Source organism: Balaenoptera ricei, chromosome 17 (genome assembly GCF_028023285.1).
Source record: "Balaenoptera ricei isolate mBalRic1 chromosome 17, mBalRic1.hap2, whole genome shotgun sequence".
Lineage (NCBI taxonomy): Eukaryota > Metazoa > Chordata > Mammalia > Artiodactyla > Balaenopteridae > Balaenoptera > Balaenoptera ricei.
Genome location: NC_082655.1, coordinates 39,717,642 through 39,734,783, shown reverse-complemented (window position 1 = coordinate 39,734,783; position 17,142 = coordinate 39,717,642). Strand labels below are relative to the sequence as shown.

General features: G+C 40.5%; 1 protein-coding gene across 2 annotated transcripts in view; it reads left to right on the top strand.

Moving 5' to 3' along the window:
- CPQ (carboxypeptidase Q) overlaps nucleotides 1-17,142 on the top strand; it is a 505,020-nt gene that overhangs the window by 160,442 nt on the left and 327,436 nt on the right. For both annotated transcript variants that reach the window (XM_059902028.1, XM_059902029.1), the window contains exon 3: nucleotides 7,924-8,131. In XM_059902028.1, the coding sequence (XP_059758011.1) occupies nucleotides 7,924-8,131 (208 nt within the window). The remainder of the gene's footprint in view (nucleotides 1-7,923; nucleotides 8,132-17,142) is intronic.

Below are 17,142 nucleotides of genomic sequence, written 5' to 3'. Positions count from 1 at the left end.
AAAAGAATCTAAAAAAGAGTGGATGTATAACTGATTCACTTTGCTGCACACCTGAAGTGAGCACAACATTGTAAATCAGCTTTTATTTATTTAATTTATACTCCAATAAAAATTAAAAAACAAAAACAAATTTAAAAATTGTCCTCTTCATTTTGAATGATCTGATCACTAAATTTCAGTTTACGTACAACTTTCCCCAGGAAAACAATCATTATATAGATTGAACAGTATAGTTAGTGGAATGCAAAACTCCACGAAATCAGTTTCCCCATCAAAGTAAACGGTGTCCCTTCCATACTATCACTCAAAGTGGTTCACTATTCTTTTTCTCTACTGCCCTGCCTTACTCCAAGCCACTGTCACCTCCCAGCCAGAATGTGGCAGTGGTCCCCTAAATAGCCCTCCTCCAAGCCCACCTCCTTTCTTTACCTCTTCCAAGCCTCCTTCCATCACACTAAGCCTAGTGATATTTTCTAACTGTAAATCTGAATGTGCCTGACGTCTCTATCCCCACCCAAATTCCTTAGTACAGCTACAGGGCTCCCATGTGATATCGCCTACACACCACCAGCCTCCTCTCACGCCATTCTCTCCCTCACTCTCTGCTTACTGTAATCTCAGTGCTCTCCTCCCTCCCGCCTCCCCCCAGCCTCCCTGCCAATGTCCCCTAGCCCATTAGCACTCATTTCTGGATCTCACCTTCTCAGCAAAGCTGGCGAGGCCTCCTGGGCCATGGTAACGAGTCCTGTTTCAGTCTACAGAAACTCACCTCTGTATCCCCACTATCACTACGGCCTGTGGATTTTACTCCTTAAATACCGCTGGAAGCTGACCGAGGTACACAGTACCTTACGGCTGCTCACTTTACCAGATATATTAGATGACAGTGGTTTTTGCAAAAGCCCTCGCTCACCCACACCAATCCCTGTTACAAGGAAATATCCAGTGTTTGGGGAGAAAGCAACCACTTCAAACATGGTTCAAACAAACCATGTTTCAAAGCAACTGTGTTTCAAACACAATACACCTCATTTTTAGACTATAAATGCTCCCTTTGATAATTGCTAAAATTAATCAAGGTACCCGAAAGTGTGACTGCCTTTCCTGCTGTGGAAGCAGTTTGGATTCTAAGTGATCAAATTGCTAAGGATTGGTCTGTTCCCTGTGCTTGTGGCTGCTGGATGTTGCTGAACTGGATCTCTGGACAACTTGAGTGGCCTACATTACATGTTGACTCAAACATAATGGTCCTAGGGTAGGCACCTCTCCAGCAAATGACCAAGTGTGTAAATTCTGTATTTTAGAGGTCAAGGTAGACAAGCTGCCTTGCTTGTGGCTCATCCTCAAGTGTCAGTATGGAAAGACGGCTTTGTGGCATGCTGCTTCGCTGGGCACACGGCTGCCTTTCTAGAGATGATGATAATTTATTGTGTCCGTGGATTGTGATGAAGTCAGGTCTGGGCTCGCTCGCAAGGTGGACGGACCAGGTTTGATTTGAGCCCACTCTCAGGAGCCAGTTAGGAGAGGGTGGGTCACAGTCGTTTGCAGCTGTGCTTTTGCCTCTTGCTCTTCTAACTTGGACTCAACTAATAGCTGAGTTTAATCATCTTTTCCTGAAAATTGTTTCAAGGAGACTGTTTTGCTTGCCTTCTTGGAATTCAAAGAATGACAGAATGAATCCATAAATCCATAAATGTCTTGGTTAAAGCTAGAAGATTTTAGAATGCCCCACTGTCTGTTTTGGGGCATGGCAGGAAGCCTCCTATTCACTGCAAAGGAATAGGTGTTTCATCTGTTTTTGTGTTCCCTTCTTTGTTCTTTACCTGGGAATGCCCTTTTCTTTATTATCAGGCTATTAAAATCTTCTAAGACCCACTTAAAGTTTTACCTTATTGGAAACTTTCTAGATTTCCCTCAGTCAGAATTGATACTGATTTATGTTATTTTTTGTGTGTGTGTGTGAAATTTCACTTTGTACTTTCATTTAGCACTTGTGACATTCTGTGCTCTTTTTAAAGTTATTGCTTACCTATTTTTCTTCCCCAGATTATACAGTTTTTGAGAATAGGAGTGGAACTGATCAAATTCACATCGTCCCCAGTGCTCAGCACAAAGCCCACCCAGTAGGAGGGCTGTACATTTGTTGAATGACTTTGAATCTTTAAAGCTAGTTCTTCCATGAAAAGGGTGTTGCACAATCATAATACATTCCATAAACAAATGGACGCTCAGAAAGTACTGTTCTGAGGTTCTTTCTTTTATCTGCCTTGCCACGAATTTGCAATTTCCTTACCACTTCAGGTCAAAACACTGAGTTTCTGAGAACTCTTACCCTTTCTCTATAACTGAATTCATGGAAACCAGCCATTGCATTGGACCTAGTTATCTTGTATGGTGCATTTGGCAAAAGACTACGTGGTAAGAGTAAGACACTAGGCTTCCTTCTGGTTGGGGCTGGAGTAACTCCTGCTTGGGGTGAAGTCTTCCGAAATCAGAATCAATTTCCTAAGACTTACCACATTGAATTGAGCCCCAGAGACATGTTCTTCTGTCTGTAGTCTTTTAATAGTAGAAAACATTATAAAATTCTCACTTCACTATCTTCCTATTCTTAACTGTTCTTGGGAGGAGTCAGGTCAGAAGAGACTGAGATTAGAGTCTGTGTATCACATTCTCCACAGAGTAAATATCCAAGCCAACACCACAGCAGTCAGCATCTGTTGCATAGGGTAAGTCGTTTAAAAAAAAATAAATTGGTCAATTTTGAAAATTAGGTGTGGAGAATAGAAGGGAACCTGAGAATTTTTATACTGTTTTTTTGTGATGTAATCGGCTGTAGCCAAGAGAGTCACTTTATAATATGAATATTTATAGCTTCAGTCTTACATTTTCTTCAGAATGAACTGCCATAATCCTTTTCATTACTCTAAAAGTCTGATGACTCTTGTCTTAGAGTGAAGCATCCCTCCCAAACTCCCCTATGAGTAGATTGGGACCTAGTGTGATAACAGCGCTCTGATTTACGAGCAAGACCCTGAGTAGACTGAGAAAAAGTAACTGAAAACTGAGGCAGGCTTTTGTATACTGATTTATGTTTCTTCTTATTCCTCTTAAAATGAAAATCCTGAGCTTTTCTTTAGATATATTTTACATCTGTGAAAGAAGATAGCAATGCAGTTAATAGGAGGAGCGTGATCCTTGGGTTCAGACGACCAACAACTCTCAGTTTCAGCACCTCATAGTTGTGTAAACTTATTTCTATGCACTTCAGTGTCTTCCTAATAACTACTTTGCAGAGTTGCTGTGAACACAAGTATAAACATTAGATATTCAAATATCGCTATTATTATTATTATTATTATTATTAATATATTGTTCTAAGTGCTGGAGTTGCTTTATTTATTTTATTTTATTATTATTTTTTAAAGTTTTATTTATTTATTTATTTATTTATTTATTTATGGCTGTGTTGGGTCTTCGTTTCTGTGCGAAGGCTTTCTCTAGTTGTCGCAAACGGGGGCCACTCTTCATCACGGTGCGCGGGCCTCTCACTATCGCGGCCTCTCTTGTTGCAGAGCACAGGCTCCAGACGCGCAGGCTCAGTAATTGTGGCCCACGGGCCTAGTTGCTCTGCGGCATGTGGGATCTTCCCAGACCAGGGCTCGAACCCGCGTCCCCTGCATTGGCAGGCAGATTCTCAACCACTGCGCCACCAGGGAAGCCCGGCTATTATTATTATTATCAATTATGCTGACCTACAGAAATATCCAAGTTCCTTGGAAGTATACATTTTTGGGAAGTGAGTAGGGATGGGGTATTATTACACTTTTATTTTTGGTTTCTTTTTATTCATTCAGTATATGCATGTGTATATGTGTGTATTTGTGCCTATAAGTGTGTGAGTGAATTTCACTTATTACATGTCAGGCACCACTTCAGGCACTTTGATAACATTAATGAATAAAATAGACAAGAATTTTCACCCCCCCCCCCCATGGAGCTTACCTTACTGTGGTGAATGCAGCTGGAAGCTGATAACTGATATTGAAAAATTAAGCCAGAAAAGCGGGATGGGGGTTGGGAGTGGGTTATAATTATTAATAAGGAGGTCGGGGCATCTGATACTGGTTTTGCGTTCTTTGAGGTTTTCATGTACTAGCTTTTGGAAGGGGGGCATTGGAAAAAGGGAGATGAGAGGACAGAAAAGAATAGGAGCCTGCTGACTTGTAGGAGAGCAGAAGCATTTCCTTTGTGTAAAATGTGTCAAAACAGAAACTAATATGGAAGAGTGAAGTTTTCCAGATGGCCTGGTTTTATTTTATTCAAATTTGAGTACAAATCTTCCTTAAATATTTTGTACACACCCTGCCTTCCCAAACAATGGGTACTGAATATAGTCTGCCTGGTCTGTGACTGCCACTTCTGTTACTGAACTGTTGTGAAGCAAGTCCCTCAGGGCCAGCAGAGATGCTTTTGGCTACTTGCCTACATAATGGCTGAACCTGCAGTGATTGTGAGTTCTACATAGCAGTCACTATGTACATATGGCTATTTAAATTTAAATATAAATTAATTAAAATAAATGACATTAAAAATTCAGTTTCTGAGTCACATTAGTCACATTTCAGGTGTTCAATAGCCACATGTGTCTAATGGCTACTGTGTTAGCCCAGATACAGAACATTTCCGACATTGCAAAGAAGTCTGTAAGTATGTATTTGTTATGTTTCATGTTCCTGTCTCTGACATTGTTTTTTGTGGTACTGCTATCAGCTTCCAAACCTATCTCTTCTTTTTGATTTGTTGTCTCTTATAGTTAATAGGTTGAAGCACTAGATTTAGAATTTTATATAAAGTAAGGGTAACTAGGCTCTAAGAACAGAAGAGCTTTCTTATGTTCAAGTATCTGAGTTTTCATACTTGGAATTTATATTTCTATTCTGACTGCCCCAGGACCTTTATTTGTTTGGTTATTCTGGTGCAGCTGTGCTCTGGGTGGTCAGAGAGTCAGACTGCTGAGTTATTGTGGGAGAAGCGCTATCAAACTTTAAAGGTAAATTGCACTTTTATGGAAATGCTTTAGACCCAGTCAATGGTCCCTTGTTTGGAGCAGTGCCATTTAAGGAAAGTTTATTGACTGACTTCCTACACATATACCAAGCACTATGCTAGGCCCAGGAGATACAAACAAAAGTGAACATGTCCCCAAACCCTGAGGAGTTCACAGTTTAGGTGGTAGAGAGAGTCATAAATAAACCGTTTCATTGTCTAGTGCCCAGGTATGAACTTTCCTCTGAAAGTCCAGAGGAGAGTGGTGCATGAACCAGCCTTTCTGGAGATGGAGGGAGGGGGATGAGACAAGAGGCCAGAGGCCTTGGGAACCCTCCCTAAAGTAGTGATTTTTTTTTTCCATCTATTTCTTTTATTTTTATTTTTTAATTGGAGTATAGTTGATTTACAATGTTATGTTAGTTTCAGGTGTACAGCAAAGTGAATCAGTTATACATCTGCATCTATTCATTCTTTTTTAGATTCTTTTCCCATATAGGTTATTACAGAATATGGAGTAGAGTTGGAGGGAGTGATTCTTAAATGGCATCCTGAGGGATAAATAGGTGTTAGTCACCTGACAAAGTTAGGAGAATGGGGTCAACAAGACATGATGTACCACAGCATGAACAAAGATGCTGAGAAGTGGACTGGCGTGGTGCAAGTGGGAACTTTTAAGTTGAGTATTGATAGAATTTAAAATAAAAGGGAACCTGTGTCTATAGAGATAGATAGGCTTTGATTGGTATGTTGAAGTGATGGGTAATCAGCAGAGGGGGTAGGGGGATGGTGACATCGGCTCATCTGACTTTTCAGCAGTTCAAGTTGTTCACCCTGGCGGCTCTGTGGCAGTAAAATTTAAGGGAGTTGGGCTGGAGGCTGGGACACTGGTGGTGGTGGGTGGAGGAAGAGGAATTCGTAGCAGTCCAACAGAGAGATAACCAGGGCCTGATGTGAGAGGGTGTGAATGTGGTGGAGCAGAGGACCTGCTTTCAATCAACACTTAAGGGGTAAGATTATCAGTATTTGAGGACTGATGAGATCTGGAGGATGGAGGAGACAGAGGAATCAGAGATGACGCTAAGCTTTCAGGAAAACAGATTAATTTGAACACTTCTTCCAAGTTCATGGTGATAGGTTTTGACCTATAGCTGCTACTAGTGTTCTGCATTGGCAACTGGTGTCTAGGTTAGGTTTTGGCTCTTTAGGACTCCATCACTCACATTTGTTAAAAGAACTTGAACCACAAACTATAGCGAAGCTCTACCCTTGTATGACTTTAATTTTGCAGTGGCCTATGAAAATTTATAGAAATTTGGCTTCATTTCTAGTGGCTCCAATCCAGATGCCAAAATTACCCTGTTGCTGGGACACCCCTTGGGTGGACCATTGAATCTGTTATTCATTAGAAACAGCTGAAAACCATCAACAAAATTCCTGTGCTATGCCAACAATAACACCAGTCAAATTTCAAGGTAACTCCAGGTTTCAGAAAGTTATGAATCTCAAAATCTGTCTAGCTGAACCCTTATTTGTATTTTTACACATATTTATCATGTGAAAAAGCTAACGGCGTCCTTACTTTTCATAATTGTACATTGCTTTCTTTAGATTATAAATTAAATTCTGAGTTCCGAATGTTGGTGGAGACATGCTTATGGATCTGTAGTCAATCCCATTAAAGTGAAAGTACAAATTCAGTCCGGATGGTGGAAGTTGGAGAGGAGCCAGCCCAAAGGGTCCATTGTGATGGGGTCCATATTGGAAGCAAGAATTCTCTCATATCTGCAGTGCATTTTAAAAGGATTTTCCAAGTAACAGTTACTATTTTAATGACGTGTGTTAAGCTTCCAGAAGAACCCAGTTCTCTAGTTTGCAAAATTAAAGAAGTATGCCAAATCTATGTTGATAACTTGGGTTTTACTGACATATTTCACGACTGCATGGCTAAAGCCATAAAACAGTAGGTGCCTGACACTTTATTTTAGATCGTTATATTTAGCTACTGCATCTGGCCTTTGTTGCTAAATATTTTTTTCTTGTCACACTAACTACTCCATCAAATTGAATCTTCAGTGGTCTGGCAGTTTTTGAATGACTTCTTGCAAGCTGTGAAATCCTGTTCCCTAATCAGGAAGATCTGGGCAAGTCTTGTGGTATGAGGAAATATGCCACATCTTTCTAAGTGAGACAACAGGATCATAGGACAATTATACAACATCTTCAGAATTTTTATCTGAAGACTAGTGATATGTTTGGTGATGAACAAGTACTATGAAGCGAGAGGCATGGGAAGTTTCCACATTCTTTAAAAGGGTTTGGTACCAGGAAGAAAAGAAAACAAGCTGACTTTTTGTGGCTCTTGAGAAAGGTTACATTAACCATTTGTTAAAAGTTGGATTTATGAAGATCATTGGCTTCTAAGAACATTCTTTATAAATTGCCATCATTTGTATGATGTCAGTGAAGGTTGTTTAGCAACATATCAAAATAGTTTTATGAAAAGATAAATATGTGTTTCATTAATCCCAAGGGGAGCTTTCTAAAATGCATTTTTAAAAATAAATAATTAGTGTCATTCTGTGGGAAAGAGGCAAAAAAAGACATCTTTTCAAGCAACTTGTGATTTAATAGCAGCTGGTCAAGTGAGTTGAAAAACCTTACGAGTCGTATATTTTTTGAATGCCTTTTCTCTTTCTTGGGAAACTGGCTAACCCCCAGAATCTTTCTCCCATGGCAAATGGCTCTGAAACTTTGATCTTTGCAAACCAGTTTGCCAGATGTAGTGGATAGAACATGTGTGACCTTTTGTGTGCCAATTCACCCTGGCTGATCGGAAACCATGTGTTAACCTTGTATGACTTTTATTTGTAGGCATTACAGCAGAAGTTCTGGTGGTGACCTCTTTCGATGAACTGCAGAGAAGGGCCCCAGAAGCAAGAGGGAAGATTGTCGTTTACAATCAACCTTACACCAACTACTCGAGGGCAGTGCAATACCGCGTCCAGGGGGCGGTGGAAGCTGCCAAAGTGGGGGCTTTGGCATCCCTCATTCGATCGGTGGCTTCCTTCTCCATCTACAGGTTGGTCATTATGTTCATTTGAAATGCTTTCAAAGACCAGGGTTTTCCATCAAAGAGAAGCCCTTTTGAAATAAAAACAAACCAATCAAAAGAAAATACTGATTGTTCATGGAACTTTTCCCCCATTCTACATTTGTTCATTTGTTTGTAATATCTTTTTTGGCCTTTTCAGGATTCCAAGCATCATTTGTGCATTCCTTTACAAAGATTTCCACATCCACGATGATCCCATAACATCCTATATATAACCAGTGTATTTTATATATTTTCATTGGAGGGAGAACTGAATTGACGTCTGCGTTTCATCAAAGATTCCTAAAGACTTCAGAGGCAGCCAGGCTTTTTTCCATTGTTGCTAGAGAAGTGAAATACAAATAAAGCAGGTTACATGATAGGGGCCATCTATGGTGTAGTGGAAAGAGTTGAGGCAGCAGAGGACCTTGGATGTAGACCTGCTTCTGCTTCTGAAGAACCGTGAGGCCTTGGGAATGTTCTTTTTTTTTTTTTAATTGAAGTATAGTTGATTTACAATATTATATTAGTTTCAGGTGTACAGCAAAATGATTCAGTATTTTTGCAGATTACACTCCATTATAAATTATTTCAAGATAATGGCTGTAATTCCCTATGCTATACAATATATTCGTGTTCCATATTTATTTTAAACATAGTAGTTTGTATCTGTTAATCTCATACCACCTTGGGAATGTTCTTAAAACTCTTTGCACCTCAGCATTCTTCTCTATTAATTGGTGGTAATTAACAATAATACATTTACAAAATTATTTTAAGATTGAATGAGGTAAACTTATGAAAGATACTTGATATTTATAAAGGTCTATTTTGAGGGCAGCGTAAGTTTTGTCTTTTTCTTTGTATTTCTGATTGAGGTAATTGCAACATGCTTTATTGATCCTCAGTCGTAGGAGGAAATTCGGCATTGCAGTGGATAAAAAGTCCAAAAATTGACCTGCAGACATTGGGCCTAGTTTAATAGCTACATATCGTAGTGTCACATATCAAGGATAAAATATTTGAGAAACATGGATAAAAGAAGCACCATTTTAGTGTTGTAGCCTGGTCTCTCTAAGATAAAAAAAAAAAAGTAAAAATAATTGCAAATAGGGTTTATTTGAGTCTCAAGGCTAGATCTTTAATATCTTTTGTAAAGGAAGCATTCTTTATTCTGCACAATTGCTCTTTGGAGCTGGAGTCACAGATGCTTGACCTTAAATAATTAGCACACTATGCCCTTAAAAATAACTGAGGACACATCAGCAACTAGGAAACCCAGTCAGAGGAGTTGTCCAAAAGGGCAGAGAAAAAGAAAGGGACATTTTTCTTTTATGGGGATAAGGTATCATCCCAGGGGAGGAAGATGGGGCATGCTAAAACCACTTGTTAGAAGTTTTATGAGAGAAAACCTAGTTACACTGATCTCACAGTGCTAAAAATAATGCTCTTTGTAGGGTCTTTAAAGTTTTGGTGACTAGTGAAATAATGATTGGACCGTATTCTTTTGGATGGTTACTCTTCCCAGGAGGGAAGTCCTGAAATGGCTAGCTTACTTCCCAGAATACCTCAATCACCCCTTAGAATAACACAGTCAGCAACTTGTGGCCGTTCACCATGATGTCACTGGTCATGAGATCTAAATTATGGAGCTACTCTGTTGCTTTGTGAAACTGGGTGAATGCCAGAAATATTTATTTAACAACTACTACTCATAAGACTAATAAACTCCCAGATGACTTAATGCACAGCAATCTGACAGGGTTCATTGACATTTTTTTCCCAGTATAATGAAGACATCTGGAAGCCCAGGCTGTAACCTAGGAACACCAGAAGAATTTCGTCCAGCAAAGGACTTAGAAATCTGTCGTTAGCCTCTAAGATTTGGGGTTGCCAACATGTAGTGTGCATTCAAGACATTTTTCTTAATATTTATAGATCCAGACTGATTATAATTTTTTCATTGATTTGATAGCCAGACATATTTCAGTGGACTCTTAACTTTTATAACTCCGTATTTTCAACATTTATGAATACGAAATAACATTGCTCTTTACATAGTACTTTAGAACCTTTCACATACGTCATCTTATTTGTTCTGACAACAATCCAGTGGACCAAGGAGAAGGGACATTATTATCCCCATTTTAAGATAAAGAAAAGTTCAGAGAATTCAACATGTTAACATGTTTAAGTCTTGCATCTTGAAAAATGAAAACCAAAATGAAACAAACTCTTTGTCCACTTCAGGCTAAATTGTTTTTTAGAGCCAATTTTCCTTAAAGAGTATTCTATATTCCTATCTGTAATTTTTCTTCCCTTATTCACTCTCCAGATCACTTTAACCTGGCCCTTCCAAATACTGAAATGGAAGTTGTTAAGGTCACAAATAGCTGCCTAGTTGAATATAATGGACATTTTTCAGGCCATCATCTTATTTCACCACTCTGAAGCATTCCTTATTATTGATTGCTTTTTCAATCTCTTCTTGGCTTCTATGACTTCTTTCTCATAATCTCTCTTTCTCTAGCTCCTGCTCTTTCCCTCTTTCCCACTTTCCCTTTTCTTCCCTGTTTCTCTGGCTTCTCACTGTTAATATTCTACCTGAGCAATCCTATCATGCTTATGACTTCAGCCCTAAGCATGGTGACCCTTTCCAAGCCCACCTCTTCTGTCCACTGCCTGAGCTCTAGGTCCATACATCTAACTACTTGCCGATTTATCTTTTGGGTCTCATAGCTATCTCAGTTTCTTTTCTTTTCCTTTCTTTTCTCTTCTCTTCCGTTTTTTCAAAATTGAACTCATTCTTTTACCTCTTTCTCCTGCATTTTCTTTCTCAGTGAAGAGAATGCCGTCTGTTCTGCCCTATAAGTTAGATGGTCCTTGATTACTTTTTTCCTCTTCCCTTATCCATCATTTCTAGTAGCTACGACATCTCCTAGATTCTGCTCTTTATCAGTCATTTCAGCCAATGCATATTGAGCAGCTCCACCTCCCAACATCACCCCACACTCTACTAGTCAGGAATCACTAAGACTTCCCCAGTGCACCCCATTCCCTCCAAGTTTCACGACTTTGCAAATGCTTTCTGCTCTGCAACCTTCTATTCCCTTCTTCACTATCTCACACTGTCCTTCAAGATTCATCTTAAGTGTTTCTTCTTCTGGGGGGCCCTGCCTGATATCCAGCTCCAGCCCAGGTGAGCTGCCCCTTTTGGGTATCCCACGTCATCCTGTGCATACTCTGTACCATAGTATCTTGGAGGTAGTTTGGGTTCATGCTTTGGTAGGGTAGACTAACTGTTGTAGCAAACAACTTAGACACCTAACACAATAGGAATCTCTTTCTTGCTCACATAATAGTTCCAGGAGGGTGTTCAGCAGGTGGACTTTTGCTCCTTTCCATCTGTGGCTCCATCACCTCTAAGAAATCAGAGTCCTCTGCAGGGTCCCCTGCATCCAGCTGGCAAATAAGGAACTGGAGAGAGAAAGTCGATAATCAAGGGGGAGGTTTTCTGTGGCCAGGCCTGGGTATGGCATACCTCACTACTTACATTCCACCAGCCACAATGCAGTTACGTGGAGGCTGGGAAATTTGGTCTATCTTCATGCTCGCGGTGAAAGGAAAATGAGTTTGGTGAACAACTGTGCAGTCTGTTCCAATTGCCTGACTCAACACTAGACTGTAAGTTCCAGGAAAACATGGATCATACATTTTACCTCTGTGTCCCCATCATCTTGTATGATATTTGATACATGGCGGTTTCTGTGGAAACGACTGTTGGAGGAATCCACTTGTCTGAGGTTATGTGCTCAGTCGTGGTAAGGTTCTTACAACAAGCCAGGTGACCCGATTCCTAGTGCTCTCTGACCAGACCGTGTAGCCTCTGTATAGTAAATTGAAATCAGCTTGAACTTTTGGGGCACTTTGCTCTGTATTTGGAGGATAACATCCAGATGCCAATATGCCAGATTATACCCTTTTTTCTGCCACAATATTCACACACAATGATCTTTTGGGTCACCCTTAGCTCTATGGCAATGGGTTATGCTGGATCCTGTTTAGGAAAAACGTAGAAGTCAGCAACACTGGAGAACAGAACAGAAATTTGTCGCTGCTTGATTTCAAAATTAGAGGCTCCTAAAGGACAGGAAATGTGTTTTACCAATGTGACTTGACACCTGTCAATGCACTTATCAATATTTGTCCGCCATTTTAGAAGTAAAACAGTCACATGCTTACATGACAGATGTCCTCAAAAGGCAGTCCGTTACTTGTTGCCAGCATTATCTCTGGATTCTTTGTCATTATTTCTCTGTATTCCCATTATTAGTGTTTTTGGGCTCAAATTTGCTTCAAAGAGAAGGTTTTTCCTTCATTGATGTTTTTATAATGCCTTTTCTCTTGTGCAATATTAAGTGTCAAGTGGGGACTATCTAATGGGGACTCCCATTAGATCTTTTTTAGTTTTTCTGTTTGTAAAATACATTTTGCCTTTGTCATAGGAGAATATTTTAAGGATAAATGTAATTGTAAGAGATTTAATTTCTGCAGAGGAAAGCTGCTCTATGGAACCACTTGCCTTACATTATTTCTCAAATTAATCATATTTTTTTAGTAAATATTTATTGAGAGCTTACCAGTTGCTCAGTAGTTGCCAGGTACTAGGGTTGCTAAGATGAATTAGACATGTTTTTGGTTCCTCAGATATATTCTGTCTGGCTAAAAGAGAGGAGGGTAAGCTTAAAATGTACATGATTAGTGTAATATATTTTATATTTAGTGCTAAATGCATGATTGAGGAAAGGGACAAAGAAAGGAAAATTTTTTTTAAAAATATTTATTTATTTATTTATTTACTTTAATCAATTAATTAATTAATTAATTTTTGGCCATGTTGTGTCTTCGTTGCTGCATGTGGGCCATCTCCAGTTGCAGCGAGCGGGCACTGCTCTTCATTGCGGTGTGTGGGCTTCTCATTGCAGTGTCTTCTCTTGTTGTGGAGCACGGCCTCTAGAGCACAGGCTCAGTAGTTGTGGCGCACGGGCTTAGTTGCTCTGCGGCATGTGGGATCTTCCTGGACCAGGGCTCGAATCCGTGTCCCCTGCATTGGCAGGCAGATTCTTAACTACTGCACCACCAGGGAAGTTCCAAGAAAGGAAATTGACATTTATTAAACACCTACTTTGTTTATGCTTCTCCAAAGGCTTAGTTTGTTTCAATTAATTCTTTATGCAACCCAATAGAAATAGATATTGTTATTGCTCTTTTACTGAGGGAGAAACAGGTTCCGAATGGTTAAATGGCTAGTCAAGTTGCACAGCTAACGAAAGAACCAGGATTCATACCCAGAGAGCCTTTTGCTCTAAATGCCACGCACTTTAGATTTCATGCACTTTAGATTTAGCTGGAGAGCTAATGCTACAGGAGTCTAGAAGAGGTAGCAGAAGTCTGATGGGGGCTGGCTACGTTGAGAATGTAGGTTTTGGGTGTACTCGGTGAAAAGGTTGAACTTGAACAAGAGGCAGGAGGTGGAAAGGCATTCTATACCTGATCAAGACAAGAAAGCGGGAGTGCATCATGCACTGGGTAATACACAAGTAGACCAGTTTGACTGGAGCAAGGTTTCATAGGAGATCAGAGAAATGAAATTTTGAGGTGAGAGGAAGAGACCAGCTTTATGAAGAATCCAAAGTACCAGGTTGGGGAGTTTTAAGTTTAATTAAGTTTAATGTGGAGGAAATGAGGAATCATTGATTGTGTTAGAGTTGGAGGGGGATGTTTTAGTGCATTTTTTCTCGACGTATGGTCCCCGGAACATGTCAACCTCACCTGGGAGCTTATTGATTTGCAAATTGTCAGGCCCCACTTGAGACCCATTAAATTAAAACATGCTTGGGGTTGGGGTTTGTGGTTTAAACAGCCCTCCAGGTGATCCTGATGTATGTAAAAGTTTGGGAACTGTTTCAGAAAGATCAATCTGGTGACTGTAGATGATGTGCTTTGAGAAGGTAAGCCAGGACACTGATCTGATAGTGCAGATGTGAAGTAATGAGGACATAGATGATGGCAATGGGGATGGAGAGAAAGAGACAGCAGGAGGGTGTTGGGCTGCACCCAGCAGGCCTTGCAATTGCCCAGGTGCAAGACTGAAGAAAAAGCCCAGAGACAGCAACGGAGACCACCACAGTTTATTGGACAGGAAGTCTTACAAGTCTGAAGCGAAGTGCTGGAGTGACACCCCACTGTGTACGGCAGACAGCAGGCAGGACAGGGCAGCAGTTTTTTGCTACTTGGGGGAAGAGGAGGCTACCAGTTATAGGGGGACCTGATGTCAGGTTGGCTCATCAGTTACCGGAGAAACCAGAAGCTGGGGCAGGAGGCAAGCACTTAGGCAGTTGCTGATTGAGCCTTATGATTAGGAGAACTGGATAGTCATGTGAGTAGGTGTAGGTGAAGCAGGGACTGGTCGAGCAGGGGATGTACAGAGAGCAAGAGAACAGCCTGAAAAAAATTATCAAAACTTGGGGACTGGCTGCATTTGAAGGGAGGAGAGAGGAGGAGTCAAAGTTTACAGTAAGGCAAGGACTGAACACCAAAGGCTGAATCTGCATTCAGTGCAGACCGATATTTAAAAATCATGAGCTTTATGTAAAAATAGTGGTTTGTGGTTTTTAGAGAAAGAACTATAGCTGGGGGTGACGTCTTGTATTTTGTGTAAGGCGAACTTCAGCCTAGTGGATTAGCCACCAAGTCCTTTCTGTTGATGGGATGTGCCTTCTCCAGTCTGCCACAGTTTCCAGGTTTCCCTCTACCCAGCTTGGGGACTAGAGAATGATGAGAGACAGAGGGGTCAGGAGAGGGAGCCCATATGGGGGCAACATGACCAGTTTGGTTTTTAGACATTTGGAGTTTGAGGTGGCTGTGAGATAGTCCCATTAATCTGGCTTTTCTATTTTGTAAGGAAAACAGTTGAGCATTTTCATTTCTCTATTATCTACTTTTTGGATCACCCAAGGCAATTTAAAATTCTAGGCTGGCTTCCTTGCAGTGTGGTACACCTTGGGACTTCTGCCTCCTGCTTTCTCAACCTGCGAGCTCAAGAATGCAAGTAATTTTTATATTAGACCAAACAAAATATAATTCAGAAAGTAACTCTACTGAGGCCAAATTGCCTGTTGTACTCCCATCGCCAAATATACATTTTTTTCCTTGTTATTTTCTCCATTGCCCCAGATAATTGAACTCAGACTGTAAGTTGTAATCAGCTAAGGACGCAAAAGGCTCTCCTTTCACTTTACTGTGAAAATTGCATCACCACACTGGGTAAGAATGCATTGAGGTGGGAATGAGCTGTTGATAGAACTTGTCTTTGTAACTACTACTGGTTTATGTCTTATGCCACTTGGCCTTTGTATACTGTATTGATAGATACAGTGAAGAGGAGGCATAGAGAAGCAATCCAGTTTGAAGATAAGATCTGATTAAACATTCAGCTGGAGAGAAAGATGAGTGAATCCAGGTGATGTTTTATGGAGAATGTTAGACCATCTGGTGAGAGAGCTGTGAGAAAGTATATAAATCAGTCCCTATAATGATACTTAATTAATACAGAGTCGATAAGTGGCATAATTGAAGCAATGGTTGGGCTATATCGTAGAGTTAAATAGCTTCAAAGAGGTTTCTGATTAAAACCATTACAATTTATAACACATTCTTCATCTTAAGAAAGCATCTTGGTGAGATTTTTAACATGAACATTTTTGTAATCAGAGGACCAGTTTAAAACATTCAGAGCAGAGGTGAAATGTCTTAAGAGGTCTATTTTAGATGATTTTTAAAAGCCAGTTTATTCTCCGAGAGTAAAAAGGCTTGTCCCCCTCCCCTTGTTTTTTAATGGGAGAGAAATTAACGCTGCTACTTTACACTTAGACTGTCTTGGATCTTTGATGTCCTGGTGGTTTGGTTCTTTGGTGTGACCTTAGCGTAATTAGCTATCAAGCTTGATTTAAGTTGTTTTGAAATATTTTCGCAATTTGGGGGGCATACGTGCCTGCTGGTGATTACAAAATAAGGAAAATATCACTGTGACTCAACATGGTACAACTGGGCTAGCCTTGATTAGTAGGTTCTTTTCCTTCCTTATTTTGTTTTTGCTTAATTCACTCTGAGGCTCATAACAGATGCACAGTAATCAAGCAGAATGCCAATTCTCATCATTTATGCAGGTGGAGGGCCACTGTGCTCCCAAGGGGGGAAACCAGAGAAGACCCACATTGAACACTGCATTTTTTTCTTCTCATCATCCTTTTTTTTTTTTTCCTCTCTCTCTGATTTTTAAAAATTAATTAATTTATTTTTGGCTGCATTGGGTCTTTGTTGCTGTGCGCGGGATTTCTCTAGTTGGCGGCGAGCGGGGGCTACTCTTCGTTGCGGTGCGTGGGCTTCTCATTGCGGTGGCTTCCCTTGTTGCAGAGCACGGGCTCTAGGCGTGTGGGCTTCAGTAGTTGTGGCTCGCAGGCTAAGTAGTTGTGGCATATGGGCTTAGTTGCTCCGCGGCATGTGGGGTCTTCCCGGACCAGGGCTCAAACCCGTGTCCCCTGCATTGGCAGGCGGATTCTTAACCACTGCGCCACCAGGGGAGCTCTCTGATTTTTGAAAGGCAGATTCTTTGTTTAGAAGGCCTTTGTTAGAAATTCCAAAATGTCCTTTAATCACTGAGTTATTATTGCTTCAGGTAGTGTGACAGGTATGCAACTTCGTAATGGACACACTCGGGCAGTATACTTCAGAGCCTCAGTTCTGGAGTCACAGTGCGTGAGTCTTTGCTCAGCCTCTTGACAGATGTGTGACCTTGCCATATCATGTAAACTCTCAGAACCTCAGTTTCACCTGTAAAATGGGGTGAGGTTTAAATGTGAGGATTAATCCAGGCATTTTGTGAGGATTAAATGAGATATTATTATTGCCTGACATAGTAAGTTTTGCATACATGTACT